The following is a 20,174-nucleotide window of genomic DNA, read 5'->3' on the forward strand; positions in this document are numbered from 1 at the left end:
TGAGACATTTGGGAAAACATTACCTTGAAGTACCATGCCCTGTTCGATACACTTCTTAAATCTACAATACTGGCAGCGATTTCGCTGGGCCTTGGTGATCTCGCAGGTACCATCCGCAACACAGGTGTAAACTCTACGGTTCTGAACGGTTCGTTTGAAGAACCCTTTGCATCCCTCGCAGGTGATAATGCCGTAATGCAAACCGGTTGCCTTATCTTCGCAAATCATACACACCAATGGCTGTTCGTCTTCGTCTGGAGGAGTATCGTCCAGCAATTCCTACGGATAAATTTGTTGTTGGAATCTATCGAAATACCAAATCATCTGATGGAATGTCACCTTCTTTGGACCAGGCGCCATATTCCACGGCTGTTGCGAGGTGAGGTTGAGTGCGTGCATCTGCTGTCCGGTAGGGAATTGGCTGTAATCACCCGCCCACAGTCGTTCCATGTTCAGCGGTAACCCCGTCCTACTTGATGTCCATGGTTGAGCCTCGAGATTTGAATATGGATAGAAGGAGAGATATCATAAAAGATTAATAACTGTTAGGAAATGATCTTCGGAATAACATTTATTTCGCACGATGATGATTTTTTTTTCTTTGGAATAACCATGCCCACGGTGAATGATACCCATTTGGTCGCAAACGATCTGGGACACAACTTCCATTTACAGAGCTAATCAGAGGGACCGGAAGAGATAGGGTTTCTTCTCCTCGCATAATTGAATCAATCAGGCAAAATGGAATTGCTGGAAATTTCCAAAAGGATTTGGACTGAGCGCAATTTCGCTCGAGAATGGTCACACAGCCTGGTAGTCCTAATTGAAAAATAAAGCAGACAAAACTGACACTAATCTGCTGCGCCTCTGAGGCTATGGAGTGAATGTTTATTCGACAGCTGACTCAGAATATCTCCAAAGTAAACAACCGAGTCTAGACTTCGGCGGTCCAGCAATAACTCTATAGCTGGGGCATCGCAATCTACATGTTTAACGAGGGAATGTGGCGAGGAAACCAGTACCCTCAAGGAAGTGGATACGAAGGTCCGATGACAACATACGACATCCCGGAAGTATTAAAGACGCTCGAAAATCATCAAAGTAATCATTTTTATGGAAGACATCTGATAACCGTCCAAATATGTCCACTAAATAGCAACGATAAGGAGAGATCATCGACAGAAGAATTCACGCGGTAGCAAATATCGGCACCAAGCATTGAAGGTAACTCGAAATGCTGCACAGATGGTCAGATATTGGAACAAACAGGCCGCCGAGGCTGACGTTGGTGGGAATTTCCGAAAAAGTTTGCGATTTTATCCTTCGGAATAATTTTTCTAAATTTGGTTCATGAAAGTGAAATTAAACACCTTCGTTCTGACTACTTAAAATTTTTCATACGTCAAATCAATCCCTAGCTGATAGAGCTGATTTCTCTTAGTCCCGTATTCCAAGTTGACCAGATATTGAAACGAAGTTCAGCCATTTGATTTTCGTCTTGAGATTTTTTTTTCCATTTTATGATATTTTATGATTTTAGGTTTATGACTAAATAATTTCTTTTTATACTGTGTACTGTAAAAGCTTTAAACTGTTTGTATGTATGGGAACAGGCATCTCTTTCCCTCAGACTGAACGTCAGCTTGGGATTGTACCCACAAAAAAAGTCCAAATGATGTCAACGGAAATCGAACCAAGGCCGGCTGGAATGCAAGACTGTTTTATACGACAACGCTATTCACATAGCCACTGGTGCTGTTGTATAAATGCGTGATAATATTACACCACATTAGAAAAAGAAGTTGGAAAGTATTTTTTCAGAGTAAAAAAAAGAGTATAAACGTGAATCTAGATCCTTTTCGGTCGAGGCCGTGTATGTGGCAAAGTATGCGAAAAGCTTCAATGCGTGCTTATTTGCAATGTGTCTCTTGTTCCGCTCGCTCATATTGCTCTTATATTGCTATAGCATATATATTACGAATAAAAATGCTTTACCAGTGTGGGAGAGTAGCACATTTTCTGTTATTTTTAAGTTCATTTAATGTAATAAATCGAGATGCCATAACATGTGCCAAAAATGTGAAGGCTGAAGGCTTTGTTCTAAATTGTGTCGGACTCGAGCATCTTTGATACGATGACAATCAAGCGAAAAAAAGGAAAACTGATATGGGAACCACACTACATGAACATAAACGTTGTTTTGTTTTACCAGTTGAGCAAAAGTAAAGAAAATGTGACCATACCGGAAACGAGTGAGATCAAATCTCTATCGACTGTTGTTTCTGTCGGAGGAGGACAGTGAACATTCCGAGGTTCTTCTTTTCTCCCTTTGCCAGCTGGTAGCTGCTGAGCCTGAGACTTAATATGAAAATTAGAATCTTTGAAGTCTACTACGATAAAGCTTCAATAAAGTCACGTATCAGGGACCCAAAAAATTCTACTAAATATTTAATTCTAAAATTTCGTTCGTTCCTAAATTAATATCGAAAGTGATTCAATAATGTAAATTTGATGTAATAAGTTCATAGTCCTACTTTAACAATGCGGTTGAGTCTTGGACATCACCTACTAAATTTTTTATATTGACGGAGAATTCAAGAAAAATTAACCAGAATTCCTTCAAGTATATTTTCGGCAGCCCAAGAAAGAGAATAATTAGAAAGAAAGAAAAAAAATTAAGAAAGAATAGAAGAAGTGACAATTGTCTACATTATAGTGATATCGACATTAGAGAATCTAGGGTAAAAACTGTCAAACCTCATTAGATTTTGGCGCCTATATTTTGTGAAAGGCATGCTATATTATTCGTCGAAAACATGAATATATATTATGTTGCAATAAAGTTTTGTTCAGATCAGTTTTGTTCCAATTTTATCGTGGAAAAATTGTGCTTCATGTACAGTAGAAGGTAGGGGAACCGCGGGTAATACGGACAGTGGGGGTAAAATGGAAAGGTGTTTGAATTGTATAGTTACATTTTGAATTTCACATTTCTGTTAATGAGAACACCTTCTACATGTTATTTTATAATATTTAAGCCACCCTATGGCAATAATACTGATCAAAAGTGGAAAAGGGAAACAAAAACCGAAAATCGCACATGATTCCGCGTGTGGATGTAATTTTAGCAGCTTCGATATTAAGCATTTTGAGTGGATTAGTATCAAAATTCAATTCGCTAATGGTTATATTTCGGTTTGTGAGTTAACAGAGAAGCGATATTAGGTATGTACGGAAAAGTAAATTCATTTTTGAGTGGAAAATTTGAATTATTGAAATAATTGTACTGGTGGGGTAAAACGGACAGTTGCCAGTAAGAGTGAGATGGACTGTGAAAAGTCTGTTTAATCTATTCCTAAGGAATAGGCCCTGCGTCTATAAACGGAAATTAAATCGCCAAATGTGTACTGTTTAGAAGCTGACTGGAACCAAAATCACAATAGTTGAGGGCCTGTCCGTTTATACTGCTGAAAAGCACGGTATCACTTCTAGGTGGATTCATTCGATTTTTTTCGACATTTAACGGACATCCGTGATGAGGTCAGACCTTGGTTGAATAAAATTATTCCTCTCGCGATCGATAAACCTCTACGCTTCATATATTACAAACCTGTCCATATTACCTCCACTATATGTCCATATTACCAGCACCGAAAAAAAAGTTGTACTTTTCGGTCTGTTTTAATTTCAGTAAAAACATTGAAAAACACTTTTTTGTAAAATATTTGGCCAATTAGGTAGGAAATCAGTATATTGAATTGCAAGAAACTGCATCAAAGTTTTGGGAAACACGAGTTTCCAAAGATATAATTGAAGTTCTTCTTAACATGTCCGTTTTACCCCCACCTCCTCTATATGTATATTATTAAGGCATGGTATATTATTCGTCGAAAACATGAAAATATATTATGACGCAATAAAGTTTTGTTCAGATCAGTTTTGTTTCAATTTTATCGTCGAAAAATTGTGCTTCATGTACAGTATAAGCACGATTATCCATGAGCGGGTTATTCATGGTGCAGATTACTCGCGAACGCTGGTTGCATCTCATTTTCCGTTTTTATTGCGACATCCGCGAATTTAGTTATACGGTGTGTTATACTTTTCACTCTATTCCGCGGATAATCGAGATTCTACTGTACTTGGAGCTAGCTTGAACCATCGATCCAGCTTACATTATGTAACATCGACATTTTTGATAATTTTGTTTTGTAAAGTCGGATATTTCGAATCGATTCTCTAGGCCAAATACAACTTTCGATGGCCAAATATAACTCCAACTAATCGTATGCTCCGTCAAAAGATGAAACTACAGAACGAACAAACAATACGACAATATGATCACAGACTGAAGAAAAACTGAAAAAGCGTCCTATTTAAATTATACGTATGCGACACCATGTGGTGGGCACTCGTACTAAGATGACAAGTTATCTACACTGACATTGAAGCAATGGAAGCAATCCTTTTGATTTTAGCGCTTTAAAAGCTGCATGTCTTGTCATAGAAACCTGAGACAAGGCAAGAAAACTGGCTTTTAACTCTTTTTAGAAGGAATGGAACATGGGAAAAATGGTATACGTCATGTTTTGCGGTAGGGGGTCTCCGCAGCCACATTGGTTGCGCGTTCGCTTAGTAAGCGATCGATCGTGAGTTCAAAACTCAGGGCCCTAATTGACCATCTTTGTGTTGTTACAGAATAACTTCGTCCACGTAACAATCATCTTCGATGGAGATCGATCCACGGTCGAAATAAGATCGATTCATCTATACAACTGCTCTGCTCTGCAAGACACATCGGGCTGCTGTTCTATAAATAACTCAACAATGATCAATCAACTGTCTCCGCTGTCCGGTCTAACTGTGGATAATGGAAGAACAGAAGGAAAACTCTTAGGCCTAAATGAGTAAATGTGTACCATATACAATGATATTGAAGGAAATACTCTAGCGCCGAAAAATGGCAACTGTGTAATGTGCTAATTATAGATTTGATAAACATGTGACATGTACACGATAAAATTCGGCTCTGTTACAGCTAAAATGCTAATGAGCCTAAAATAAATAAATGGGACAAAATGTTTTGCGGTGAAGGCGTAGTAGGCCTAGTTAATACAATCGAATTTCGCGTTAGCACATTTACTCGTTGACTCGTGTTCCGTTGGTCTGGAGCGAAAATGGGAAGTATGGAAATTTTCCATAAATAGTTTTCATTATTTTATCCGTACCGATGCAAAAACCATCTCGCAACAATTTTACCACTGCTGGAGTGAACAAAGCATATCCAACAATCAAACTAAACGGTTATTTTCAGTGCTACCAAATTATTATCAAATTGTCAAATAATGGAATTTCTCGTGTACGAGGTTTGTTCAAAAAGTATCGCGACCATAGCCGATTTTGCTTCAGCACTACGAAGGGATTTCTCTGGAGATAGGTAATAGGCAAAAATCGAAGATGAACCAAAACACATGTAAGAAAAGCAGTTGTCAAAAATTGACTGAACATTCAAAATAGCCGTTCTTGTCAGCATAAGTGAGAGACATGAGTACCAACGTTATACATGTGACATTATACAAAAAAAAATCTAAATCGAATATACGTAATCCGTGTAAATTCGAAAGTCGCGGTACTTTTTTAACAGACCTTATATATCCAAAATCAATATGCAACGAATACTCTAATGTAATCCTACGTCAACTATGCGGTTGTGTCTCGGACACAACCTTCCTGTAACATTTTTCTCAAACATTTTTATAACATTGAAATGTATTTTTGGTACGATAGTAAACTAATTTCTCATGATGAAAACGGTTCGAATTGGGCATTTTTATTTTGTCCGTCACTATACATCGTGGTAGCAACCAGTTTTTGAACAAATACTGAAAAATAAATGTGAAGAATAGACAGCAAAATTATCAAAAAAGAGAATTTTTGGCGTCTTTCGGGATTATGTCAACGACACGAATTGAAACTAGAAACGGTCGCATCACGCAAATTGTTCAATTTCGAGCGTTTATTGCTCAATCATTTCTTGGTTGATTCACGAGATTTTCGCACCAATCGATTTGGACCCTCCTTGACAAATTATGTTATTTTCAATAGTCAATTTGTTAAACTAGCGTTGGAATAAGAGTTTTTAATTCCTCATAAATTTCGTTTCCCTAACACGGGCTACGAAATCAAGTAGCGTGATGAAATTGTCATTGACGATACAGAGGCACTTTCCTCATTCATCTTGGGACACTCGGTTGGTGAATACCGTTTTCTGGACGAGTCTCAACGAGGGATTGAGTGCCTTTCTCATGGCACGAGTGTAGAGAAGTAACGGGAATGTAGAGTTCTCACCAAGGGCCTTTCTTAAGGCTAGAGACGAATGAACGGAAAAGTTTAAAGTCTCTAAAGTCTCTATAATTCAATCAAAAATTCCTCCTCATCCATTGACGATACAATAGAGGCGAATGAACTTAGTAGTTTAAAGTCTCTATGTTACCATGTTACAATATATCTAAGGGGAGGCTGCCATACAAATGCAACACAAATTTATACAGAACTCGAGAACTTATCAATAAAACGGAACCGAAATTAGCATGTGGAGGTTTCTGGGGCACGAAACGTTTCTAAGGTGGTTCAGCACTCTTTCTACCTCTCTAAGGGGGTTTGTCGGGTCAGCTAGTATACAATATAAGACAATGAATTCGAAGGTGTACAAGCAAAAGTGACTGGGAAAACGCATCTACGGTTCAAGAAGGTATGATAAGCAAAGAGCTTTTTTGTCGAGAAATTTTTATTTTACAATTGAAAGATGTTATTATTGAGTACTATTTTTACGTATGATTACGTTTAACTGTAAGGTATGCGGTGTAAAATGGAAATCCAAAAACTAATTCTAAATGATTTCGAACACTTATAACTCGACCATTTATTGATAGAAGTTTGCATCAATCTATTGGAAACATTGTAACGCATCTACAGTAGCCACGCTACCTTAAAGCCACGCAAACTATGGCTCCTCTTCAGGGTCACTAGAACATTCAACTAAAAGGTTATATAGTTATAGAATTCGATACATCCTAAAGTAATATCCAGAAGAATAATAAGCGAATTGATTTACGAAATTTTATCGCCGGGGAAGAGCTCGAGTAAATCTGGGAGTGTTTCCGGGCTTATTGGTAACTTTTTTCTATCGATCATGAAAATTTCGCGAATCCGAGATGTAGAAGATTCCGGTTTTACAGTGGTGCATGATGTGTTCTTCGGTTGAAAACTCAAGGTGAAAATTTATTCCGTTGAGGTTGCTTTTGCCGCTGCCATTACCATACATACCGGCTCGCATTTTCTGTTGCCGTTTTGTAAAAAATACTGCATAGTATCATTTGTGGAGCATTACTAAATTATGTTTTTGGGATTGCCAGAGATATAATTTTGCTAAGAAGTACTGAAGAACTACTTGTATATTCACCAAGTTTAGTGTTTAGTTTAGTTCAACAAGCGACACTGAACGCTTTACACAGCGAGCAATCAACAGTACATGCTAATGCTGCGAGCTAATTTAAATTTTTTCTAAGATAATATCCGAAGGGATGAACAGGCGAATTGAAAACAAATAATCTTGTAGTCCTACGGTAGCGGTGCTGTCGAGCCCTGAACACCACCCTTGATTGGGATATAATTTTAATTAGTTGTAGCCTATCCGGATCGTAAATGCATACATATTTTTCCAGTAAAATAAATTTTGTAGTTTGCTATAAAGTGGCGTCAAGGTTATTTTGGCTTTACCAGGAAAAAGATAAAAAATATAAAAAAGAAATGGTAGAATAAAAAAGAACAATAAGACAAAAAGGAAGATAAAAATAATACTAAAAAAAGAAGAATATGAAAGAACAAGAAGTGATAATTGAATAATGATACACTCCAGAGAAAAATTAACAATAGAAATAGAGACTGAAAACTGTCCAAATTTCGCAAATCAGCTTTCGAGGCTTTGGCTTCCGTATTTTGGGAGGGGCGTGGCTTATTATTCATCTAATACATGAGAAAAAGTTGGATGGTTGTGTCCAAGACACGACCGCATAGTTAACGTAGAATTACGTTAGACTATTGACTTTATCCTATCCGCATCCCATGGATACGATGGAATCAGTAGTATTTTTCATATTATTTCGTTCGGGTACGGGAGCGCCGGTAGTTCAATTGATAGATAAAGTGCGCATAAAAATAACTTTACCTCATTCTGCCGTACGGTTTGCCCCAAGCTGAGCAACAAATGGGCAGCTTCCTCGTTGTTGTTGGTGCTGCTGCTGCTGCTACTACTGTTGCTGTTTTGGTGATGATTTCCCCCGGGGGATGGCGGAATGCCTGCGACACCACCGTTCCCACTGAGTGACGGACCCAGCGACAGTCCTTGAGAGGAGGCTATCGACGTCGTTGTCGACGAGGGAGGTGGGTTCGGCGATGTGGTAGTTTGTACTTGCGACGGAGAATCGTAGCTCCAGACCATGGTCCGTACGCCGCAGGATTCACCCATGATAACGGTTGGAGTGTTCCGGGGAGGCGTTTGCGAGGTCAACGGACTAGGGCTTTGATGGTGCTGGGGAGACTGTTGGGGGGATATTTGGTTTCGTAGGGGTGGCAGTGGTCCACCAATCACTTCCGGTTTAACGCCGTTGATCCGTTGCTGGGCAGCACTTGGCCAAACAGTGGTCATCCGATGGGGCATGCCGGGTGGTTGTTGGGGCATGAAATTTGGTACGTGGGTTTCGTTTTTAACACGAAACAATATGGCTGCGTCCCGAATGGGATGACGTATTTGTAGACCGGGGTTGATGGGGGATGTGGTAGGACTGACTTGGATGGGACTTGGTAACCGTCGATTGTTGGGCGATAGCTGCATGGCTTGGCTCATTAGGTTTTGCGTTTGTTGCTGTCGTTCGCGCTTGATGATGATTTGTTGGGTCTGATTCATGCTGGAGGAGCCCACATGAACTGGACTTTGCTGGCGATTCTGTTGCTGATTTGGTGACATCGGTGGTTGCATTGGTGATGTGCTATTACACAGCTGCACAGGACTGGAGGGCGGTTGCCTTTGGTGGTTTCCCGAGCCAGCGATCGATACTGGTGGCATGTTAACACTCACCATCGTGTGGTTCTGACCCGTCATCGATCGTTCCCGTTTTATGTACATCTGCTGCTGCGGGTTAGGAATCATCTGAATGTTGGACTGTCGCGAATGACCTGTGGCGTTCTGATCGACGAGAGTATACTGGGGCATACGCTCCTTCTTTATCCGTATTTGCTGCTGCATAGCATGCAGCATTTGCTGCTGGGCGAGATGTTGCTGCTGCTGTTGGATACTTAGACTGCTTGCCGAAGTTTGACTAGATACGAATTTGGAAATGCCACCCACTGGCGGTTGGTGGAACATCTGAATCTGAAGAGATTGGTGATTCCCCTGGCTAGAGGAGGAAATATTTGACGAAGATTTCGTCGATGAAGATGATGATGACAACGTTGACGATGGTGATGACGACGTTGAGCTTTGCGGCGTCGATGTAAGTCTATTAGGCTCTTCATTACTATTACTAGCGTTGCTATTATTACCGTTACAGTTATTACTACTACTGTTGTTGTTGTTGTTAACATTCATGCCACCGTTGTTGTTGTTGTTATTGTTGCTTGTGTTCGCCATGTTAATTGACGGTGGAGCCTGCTTGCGCATCCCGAGCGTGACTAACGTCGTTGGTTGATCGGGTTTCATGCGGGAGGCGGGCGTGACCAACACAGTTACATGCTGGGGATGCGACTGTTGATGTGGATGGTTTTGCTGATGTTGGCCACTTCCAACCATCTCTCCGGTACCGCTCCCTCGACTGGACACGTTACTGTAGTGTTGTTGCAGCAGTTCCATGGAACTCATTAGCGTTATATTATGGCTGCTTTGCGGACTTGTTGACCGGGGACGCTCATCCGCCACCGAACGTATCACACTAGCGCCCCCGCTACAATTGGCGGAGCTGGGAAAACTACCCGACATACCACCGCCTGCATCCGTTGTTGGTTTCAGTCTCGAAGGAGGCCGCTCATCTATTAGCAGACCGGGCGAATCAGGCGATGCCCTACCACTACCGCCGTCATCATCTTTAAGCGCAGGGTTATCATCGTGCATTAGCTTTGGTGACGATAAACAGTTGTTATTATTATTATTGTTGTTGTTGTTGTTGCTGCTATTTGTTAATGTGTCTCTGTCAACATTATTGCTATGTGAATGGTGGTGGTGGTGTTGATGATCATGCTGCTGCTGCTGCTGGTGGTGCTGATGGTGGTGATGATGATGATGGTGGTGGTGATGATTCGCGGCAGCAGCAACAGCAGCAGTCGAAGCTGGCGAACCGTCGTCCAACTCGGTGTGCTCCTCCAGCTCCAATGGACCTGACGACTGCTGCTGTTCGCACATCTTGGGCGAAAGTGGCTGCAGTAGATCCGGTGACGAGGTACTGGTATCCGCTATAGACTCCCCATCGCTGCTACATCTTGAGTCAACTTTTCTGCGTTTCAGCTTCAAATCTTGGAAAAGGCTCATTTTATCGAGCTCGTTGTAAGGTCCACGGCTCAGTGTCATAATTCCTGGAAAAAATAAAGAAATGAAAAACATGTGTTAGTTATTTGGTCAGTACAGTGCCGTAGCGTGACCGGGTGACACCCGGGGTGGGTTACCAGGGTGTCACCCGGCAAGAAAATTATAAGCAAATTCATAAAATTTATGTTTCGAATAATGTTATTTTCAAAAAACTTCGTTCATTCGGTAGAGATATATTAACGCTCAAAACCTTGTACTTCGAACGTAACTACCGTTCTGAATCATATTTCGAACAGTTTAATATTTCGGACACTTTGTAATAATATCTTGAAATGCTTAATACCCTCATGATTTAACTATAAAACTATTATCACAATTGATTCTCTAGAGCAGTGTTTCTCAAAGTAGTCGATATCGACCCATTGGGTTCTTATTTGAAACATTCATGATACTGTATAAGTTGTATTACGTGAGGCAACTTGTTATAATAATGACAAAGATTTTAGTAGAACGAATGAAGTCATGATCAAATTCAAGTCCAAACAAACATAACAAGCTTGCATTTAGGTTGCAAGTTTATTTGTGTTCTGAAATTCTTTGGAGCTTGAATGATAATACATTCATCGACTAATTTTATTCAAGAGATTACAACTTGATTACACAGCTAAATAAAGTGAACTAAAATGAAGTGATTGAAACACAATTTAAGAGATATTTAGTTACCTACGCGCGTAGTGTTTTTTTTTATTACTTCAGGATACTTGGTCGGTGTAAATTCAGACTAGTCCATGTTACATTTTCACGATTGTGGAGGCGATCTGACTTTCATGCCTCTCACGCTAAAGGTCACGAGTTAAATGCTTACTCCCGACAGTCTTCCAATAATGGAAGGTAAAAGTGACGAACCAGCCAAAAGTATTGAAAATCACTATTATACAGAAAAAAAATTCATGATTTCGAGAAAAACGGAGCTTAAAGTTAAGTGGTGTAAGGGATTTTCATTGATCATTCAAAATAATTTCGATCCGTTATTTATGCTGTACGCTTGATTTTTCAAATCTGATAAATGTGGTATGTAGCTTGCAACATGCTTAACCTAATGCATTCAATAACCCGAAATTTTTAATTTTGCGACTTGGTCCACTCTGACTTAATACAGACCACTTGTCACCGAAAATTATGAATCGTTTTCTTTGTTTTCGTTTTTTTACGCTGATTGGTGCCTAATGCAAATTTTCTATACAATCGTGACTATATCCAAGTTTATCCATGAGTAGACTCGTGAGCATATCAAAAACATCAAGTACTTACACTCATAAAAATGCGTAGAAAAATAAGCTATAAAATCTTTGGTACGTACTTTCTACTCAAAACGACTTTGAGCAATGACATCGTTTATAGACGAAATGACGAGGTGTTAATACAGACCAACAGGTGCCCTATCCAGTTGAGCGAGTCTGCATTTCCTGGCAATGGAGCTCTGTTGTATGTTCGATATATGAAAGAAGAACAAAGAAATATTGGTAGGAAGTCACCAGGTTCATTCGCCACATTAATTTGTCGCAAAGTGCGGATTCTTTTGTACTCGCATACATTTCTGCTAGTCGGAATGAGTTTCCCCAACACAGATTTCAAAACCAATGAGCCTGGGGAAATCGGTATTGCAAAATAGATGCAAGATGCGGGTACTTTTTTACCTGCATGCATCTTTACACTCGGGAATATGTGCAAACTTCAAAAGCGGTATGAACTCAATGCTGTTGCTCGGTTATTCGAAAATATCCTTCTTCAACTTACTGAACTTCTACGTATACCGTTTGGCAAAATGTTGATAACAATTTGGTGCGATAACGTCGATAACGTCGATTAAACAATATGCGTTCAACCTACATGTCAAAATTAAAACTGAGCCTGCCTGAAGCTCAATAAATCAAGCAAGTTTGCGGTTCGAGAAGTACGTACACTTGGGAGATGCAATAAATTCAGAGGGAAATGTTCTGGCGTTCACATATTTTGGAAGTCCACGAGAAATGAATGAAATGAACATGGCATCATGTCATACGACTTGCATCGAAGAAAGTAACCTATGCATGAATTGACCTATACTGGAATTTGTTCGCATTTGAATTCGGAAATTGTTTCATTCAATCACTGGTTGGGTAGCATTGGGTAGATGTTACATTCGGGCAACTGTCGCCTTCGGGAAGAAGTTACATTCGGGTAGCAGTTGCATTCGGGTATTTGTTACATTCGGGTGAGTGGAATTCGGGTTAATGTCTTTCGGGTGAGTGGGTTTCGGGTAAATGTGACACAATCATTTAAAATATAACTTGAGCTTAAAATCACAATAAATAGTTTTGCAAACAGAGTGACCGAAATTCGAATTCACTTTGATTCTTATTGGCTCCAATAGAAAAACAATTGAAATTAGCTGACCCGGCAAACTTCGTCCCGTCCAAAATTTATTTTGCGTTATCACATCCACGTTTTCTTACTAAGCGCTGTTCATGGGTCCAATCGCATTGACTGATCTTCTAATCTACCCTTCAAAATTACCTTTTACTATGAAATTCCTAATACGTTTACCAAAACTCGTCATTATATCATAATATCAGATTATTTTCATTCAAGATTGTTTAACCACTTGCAAATAACATGTTTCTCCGTTACATGGAATAAATGTTTGATACAGGAAATATGATAGAATAAAGACAGCCCTAAATCGAATAATATCTTTCTCGAGTTTTGCTCTTATCAACACATTTGGCGATCCATTTATATATATATATATATATATATATATATATATATATATATATATATATATATATATATATATATATATATATATATATATATATATATATATATATATATATATATATATATATATATATAGATAGAAGACGATATAGGAGTGCGTTTTATCATATTAAAATTCATTTCCATTTTCGAACGAAGACCAATGTCGTTAGCACAAACTTCAAATGGACTATCAGCGCTTGTCATGGTAGAACATATGCGAATTGAATTTTTCGAATATTCCCATTTTCCTTCAGAGTTTTCCGAAAATTTTCAATTGTCATGTTTGGTTGGAATATGTTTGGTTGAAATATGTGTATTATTTTTATGGGACTCCCTCTCCATTCCAGAGGAGGGAGGGATGTTATACATCCTAGAAACATTTCTCGTACCCAAAAACCCTCACATCCCAAATTTGGCTCTATTTGCTTGATTAGTTCTTGAGTTATGCAGAAGTTTGTGTTTCATTTGTATGGCAGCCCCCTTGCTCTTAGAGAGGGGGTAGATGAGTCGAACCACCATAGAATTAGTATTGCTCCCTAAAACCTTCATATGCAAATTTTGGTTCAATTCGCTTGATTAGTTTTCGAGTTATGCAAAAAACCCACCCCACCTTCTCCCTGTGAGACCACCTTAGAAACGTTCCTTGCCTCCTAAAACCTCCACATGCCAAATTTCGTTCTGTTTGTCCTGTTCTGCTTGATTAATGCAGAAATTGGAGAGAAGGGAGGAGTGTCGAACCACCATAGAAACGTTTATCGATCCCTAAAACCTTTATATGCTAAGTTTGACTCCATTTGCTTGATTAGTTCTTGAGTTATGCAGACATTTATGCTTCATTTGTATGGTAGCTCCCCCTTAGAAAGGAAGGAGGAGGTCTATTTACCATAGAAAAGTTTGTCGCCCCCTGAAACTTTCACATGCTAAATTTGGCTCTATTTGTTTGATTAGTTTTCGAGTTATACAGAAATTTTTGTTTCATTTGTATAGCAGCTCCCCTTAGAGAGGGGGAGGAGTGCCTACCAACCATAGAAACATTTATTGCACCCTAAAAACTCCATATGCCAAATTTGGTTTCGTTTGCTTGATTAATTCTCGAGTAATGCAGAAATTTGTGTTTTTTTTTTGAATGGCAGCCCCTCTTCCTTAGAGAGGGGGGAGGGGTCTCGTTTCCGAGTCCATAAGCATCAGACAGACAGATAGACAGTCAGATTTTTGATGCTTTCAATCAAATAGTTTCGTTAAAAAAAAAACAAATTATGTGTCCGAAATTTGATTTTTTTTTAATAAATAGTGTCCGAAATTTGATTCTTATTCGATGTTTTTTTTTATGTTTTCAATCAAATAGGTACCAAAATAGAAAGCTTAATAGCATATTGAACTAATTTATTCAAAATATCAACCAAATAATACCTGAGCATAAAGTTTAGATCTGTTTTCTACATCAAATGCCTTAAGCGTCCGAAATATGTTTCAGAACGGTACCTCGTTTTCGAGACTTAGAATTTACATCCCAGTACAGAAATGAAAGATGTAGTATGACTGAATAATGAAGTGATTTGCGTTGTTAGATAATACCATAAGTAATAACTGGTTACCTTTATTCAAAATCATGTTTTTTTTTCAATGTAATATACCGTTCTGAATCATATTTCGGACGCTCGGAATGCGGAAAACAGATCTACACTTTTTGCACAGGTGTTATTTGGTTGATATTTTTCATAAATTAGTTCAATAAGCTTTTAAGCATTCTACTTTGGTACCTATTTGATTGAAAACATAAAAAAAAATCATCGAATAAAATGCAAATGAAGCGAATAAGAATCAAATTTCGGAAACTATTTATTAAAAAAAAAATCAAATTTCGGACACTTTATTTTGAAATTTTTTGAACGAAAATTACATTACACTTGATTATATGTTATAGTCAACTACGAAACACTTACCAAACAATCACAGTAAACTGTTAACGATGATGAGAACTGATGAAAAACGAGAGAAAATTAAATATTGTGAACGGGTAAATTCTTCGTGCTCACGCTAAGCAAACGTCAAACACAAATGATAATGAGTAGTGTAGTCATATTAGGCTGTCAAAAAAGTCCTGCGATATTTTTTTTTCAATTTTCATTTGTTCATAAAATTAGTTACAATCATCTGTTTTAAGTCAAATATGCGCTGTTTTGTTCGATGACTTGTTCCCAACGAGATGCCAACTTCATAATACCCCTGTTATAGAAGCTCGCTTCCTTATTGGCAAAAAACTCGGATAGCCAATTTTCACAGTCCTCTTTAGTGGCTAACTTCTGACAACCTAGCTCGTTCGCCATGGACAAAAACAGGTGGTAGTCACTTGGTGCAAGGTCCGGACTATACGGCGGATGCAAAAGAACCTCCCATCCGAGCTCCCGGAGCTTCTGGCGCGTCACCAAAGAAGTGTGTGGCCTGGCGTTGTCCTGATGGAAGACAATGCGGCCTCTGTTTATCAAAGATGGCTTCTTCTTCATGAGTGCTACCTTCAAGCGGTCCAGTTGTTGGCAGTACAGGTCCGAATTGAGCGTTTGGCCATAGGGAAGCAGCTCATAATAGATTATTCCTTGACAATCCCACCAAACACACAGCAGAACCTTCCTGGCCGTTAATGAGGACTTGGCCACCGTCTGAGCCGCTTCAGCGGGCTTTTACCACGACCGTTTGCGTTGTCGTAAGTGACCCACTTTTCATCGCCAATCACCATCCGCTTCAGAAACGGGTCGTTTTTGTTGCGATTCAGCAGCGATTCACATGCGTCGATACGGTCAAAGATGTTTTCTTGCGTCAACGTGTGTGGCACCCATACATCGAGCTTCTTTGTGAATCCAAGCTTCTTCAAATGGTTAATAACGGTTTGATGACTTATCCCCAGCTCTTGGCCGATGCTACAGCTGCTACAATGCCGGTCTTTTTCGGCTAATTCAGCGATTTTGGCGCAACTTTCGACGACAGGCCTTCCGGAGCGTGGCGCATCTTCGACGACCTCTACACCAGAACGAAAACGTTGAAACCATCGTTGTGCGGTGGAAATGGAAACTGTATCGGGTCCATAAAGTGCACAAATTTTATTGGCAGCTTGAGATGCATTTTTGCCTTTGTCATAGTAGTACTGTAAAATATGTCGGATTTTCTCTTTATTCTGCTCCATATTTGCGACACTATAACTCACGAACGACTTAACCAAACAAAACACTGTCAAGGACAACTAGAACTACGCGCTTACAACGACACCTCGCCGAAATACCGCAGGACATTTTTGACAGCCTAATATTTTTGCCGATTATGTTATAATTCAAATGTAGTTCTCATATGAAATGATAGTGAAACCAAGGGATTACTCTAAAGTTGCAATTGTGGTATTAATTTTATAGTTATATCATGAGTGCTTTAAGCATTTCATGATATTAGAACAAAGTGTCCGAAATATGATGTTGTCCGAAATATGATTCAGAACATGACCATAACCTTAGAGGGGTGATACCTGGGGCGGACGGCCTCCTCCGCCCTCCCCGCACTACACCACTGGGTCAGTACAAACAATTTCTAATATTAGAAATGGGCTCTTAACGGTGACGATCGCTTGAGACGCGGAAGTCTATCTGCGGTTGATAAGAAACGGGAGACGATGACTAATCTCAATGCCAGCACCTTGTCGATCGCGATTAGCACTCTCGAGGCAGATAGGCGCAATCCAGCGCGTGAGCATCGGTTAATTTGTTCGATGATTATACAAACCAGAGCAATTACCGTCATCGGCTGCACTTAAAGTCGGGGGTGATTTAGTTCCATTTTACGACGTTCTGTTGTTTGCATCGGTGAAGATAGCGCGGGCATTTCATCCCTTGCGATCGCGGGGAAATGTTGGGAAGGATTACGACCGTCGTCGTTCTCATCTCGCGGCGCGCTGTTTTTTTTGCTAGTTGTGTGAACTTGAGAAGTTCAAGCATCGCTAGACATTTTATTGTTATTACTGTTGTTTGGTACTCTCGCCCTGTCTCTATCTCGAGAGTGTTTGTGTGTGTGTGTGACTAGTTGTTCATTCATCGTTCCTGTTTTCATTTCTTGTATCTGACTGACGTTGTAACAAAGTGTAATGTGGCTGTTTATTAATATAAAGTTTCTTGGCTTGGTTGCGATATCGCTGCGGAATGAAGCAACAAGCCGCTGAGCAAGGTCCTCGATTTATTTGTGCTGGTACAGGAAATTACTGCAAATTATTGTCACCGTCGTGCGCTGCGAATTATTCACGCACAGTTTTGAGGTACATTTTTTATAGTGAATTTAACTTTAAATAGCCTGGTACTAATTATATTTTATGGAACGTTTTTCGAGAAATGGAGAAGTTCTTCTTAGGAATTGCAATGTTCAAACAGTCATAACACTTCGAAAAATCCATTTATTCAGATGCAACTGGCTGAATGTGTCGGTCAAATGTGTCTAGGGGGCTATCAGCATACCACGTGGACAGAAAATACACCCCCTACTCTTTCGTGGACACGCGTGTATATTGGTTATACACCTCTTCCCGTTGTAAACGAGAATATTCTTTAATTTATTTTGGCAAAGGATGAAGTAAATAATTGAATTTATTTTATACTTCGTGTCTTTTTTTCAAAAAATTAAAAAACGATGTGTTCAAAAAATAAAATAGGCAGATGGTAGTGATGTTTAGAGACCTAACTCATTAGTCCACGCTGATTTTCCCTATTACGAAATATTATCGATCACAGAAAAGATTGGTTCATCTTCACTCTCGGTTTTCGATTCACCTCTCCCAGTCACGTCCCTTTTCAGTCATTGTATTCGTTGTCAACGCATTCGTTCGAAAATTTTTCGAAGGGCACGTTCCACGTCATGTTTCGACCATGATTCCTCTAGATCAGGGGTTCTCAAACTATTTTGGACAAGAGACCCCTTTTCCAGAATGAAGTCATACCTCAGACCCCTATAGCCAAATATCTTTAGTTTTTTCTTCCTAACTGAATAATTATCAATTTAAAAACATTGCTGTTAGTTAAATGAGTAAACTTGACATTATTTTTTCACGGAGGCGAACTGGCTTAGTGATAATATTCGTACCTCCCACGTAAAAGATCACGAGTTCAATTCACACTCCCGAGATTCTTTAAAAAAATGGAAGTGATGTGAAAAACCGACCAAAAGTATTGAAAGTCACTACAGTACTTACAAAAATATTTTCTCATCATAAAATTATAAAAATAAATAGAGATAAAATTCAGTAAATATCAAGTGTAAATAATAATTATTAATACAAATTACTCACAAACTATAAAAACATTCAAATCGCAAACCAATCTATCCGCAATTACCAAAATATCAAAATATCGTTCAATATTGGTTAGTCAAAGCGTCTTCGCGTTCGTTGATTTTCAATTGGTTCCTTCGGTTTCAGGTTGTTTGTCAGGTTGATTTGTTTGTCAGGTTGATTTTTTTTACCAAGGATGATGATGGAAAAACGAGAAATAATTTTTCAGCAATGTCCCACAGGATATGTTGCTTATGTTTCAATGTTATGTTGTGATATAACCAGAACCTATGACAACCTTGATTGTACTACTGCTTGAGCTCCTCATCTGTGCTGATGACAATCAACTTTTCTTATTATCACTTTGGCTCATTCCATTGATGTTATATAGTACGGATTCATTATCCATTGAGGAATTTGAAAATTTTGAAGATCCTAAAACATCTTAGAGAAATCCTTGTTTATGGCATAAATTTATTTTGACTGATCAGTAAAAACTGATATAGTATGCAGTCAGAGTGGACCAAGTGTATACGACCATAGCGATTAGAGAGCGAATATTGGATTTCTCCGCATCAGAAGATTCTTCCCTTTGGCCTTCAGTTAACACGGGAAAGTAACTCATATTAAAGCACTTTTCAGACAATTCATAGTAATAGAAAATTTGATCGAATGTTTTATTATATCTTGTTCAGACAGAGTGAACCAAGTGCCAGAGAGTGAAAAATTGTTATTACCAAACTTTTCATGGTCGATTTTAAATCCAGCCGTGGTCTTTCATTGACTGCAGGTACTCTTTTGTAAAATTTCGTTAACCCGTTTGTCGATGAAATATACTTTTTTGTCATGAATTTTACTTCAAAATACATACTAATCGATCGTTTTTGGTAAGTAAAATACTGTTCTAAGCCATAAAACCGTGGTGTTTTATTTCATAGGTTTAGTGAGGGAAATTCTACTGAATAAATTATATGATTTTATCATATCATAGTTCATTCATAATCAACCAAGCCCTGAATTATATGTTTTTGTTCAGTCAGAATGGACCAAGTACACATAGCCAGTCGTGAAACCTTTCCTTGATTGACCTTAAAGAATTTCTTTTTTGTCTACATACCATTAAACGACATTGCTAAAGAGTAACTAAGAGCTATAGAAAAACAATTGGGGAGAACAATTGGAAGCTACTAAAACTACACAGCTGCAAACTTTGAGTTTGATTTACTCGAAATCATATTTATGTTAGTTAGTGCGGTCTGACTGAACACCGATCATACGATAATATAACTTGGTCTTGAAGCTTTTGTGATAATTTTGACAAATGCGGAAACTGTGAATATTCTTTTTTGCTTGAATTTTGTTTTTAAAGTTTGTCAATAGGGCCGATATTATTGATATTGTTTCAATCAAGTTGAAATCGTTACCCTGCAGTTGAAACACAAATTCAAATTTTTTTGCTAAGCTAGATCCTCTTGGAGGTAAGCGAACTCCAGCGTG

General features: G+C 38.8%; 1 protein-coding gene across 10 annotated transcripts in view; it reads right to left on the reverse strand.

Annotated features, from left to right (window-relative positions):
- LOC129765037 (hormone receptor 4) overlaps positions 1-20,174 on the reverse strand; it is a 480,990-nt gene that overhangs the window by 34,513 nt on the left and 426,303 nt on the right. For all 10 annotated transcript variants that reach the window (XM_055764854.1, XM_055764852.1, XM_055764857.1 and 7 more), the window contains 3 exons: positions 8,228-10,623; positions 340-492; positions 24-279 (listed from right to left, as the gene is read on the reverse strand). In XM_055764854.1, coding sequence (XP_055620829.1) covers positions 24-279; positions 340-492; positions 8,228-10,618 — 2,800 coding nt within the window. In that variant the 5' untranslated portion in view covers positions 10,619-10,623. The remainder of the gene's footprint in view (positions 1-23; positions 280-339; positions 493-8,227; positions 10,624-20,174) is intronic.

This window comes from Toxorhynchites rutilus, chromosome 2 (assembly GCF_029784135.1).
Source record: "Toxorhynchites rutilus septentrionalis strain SRP chromosome 2, ASM2978413v1, whole genome shotgun sequence".
NCBI lineage: Eukaryota > Metazoa > Arthropoda > Insecta > Diptera > Culicidae > Toxorhynchites > Toxorhynchites rutilus.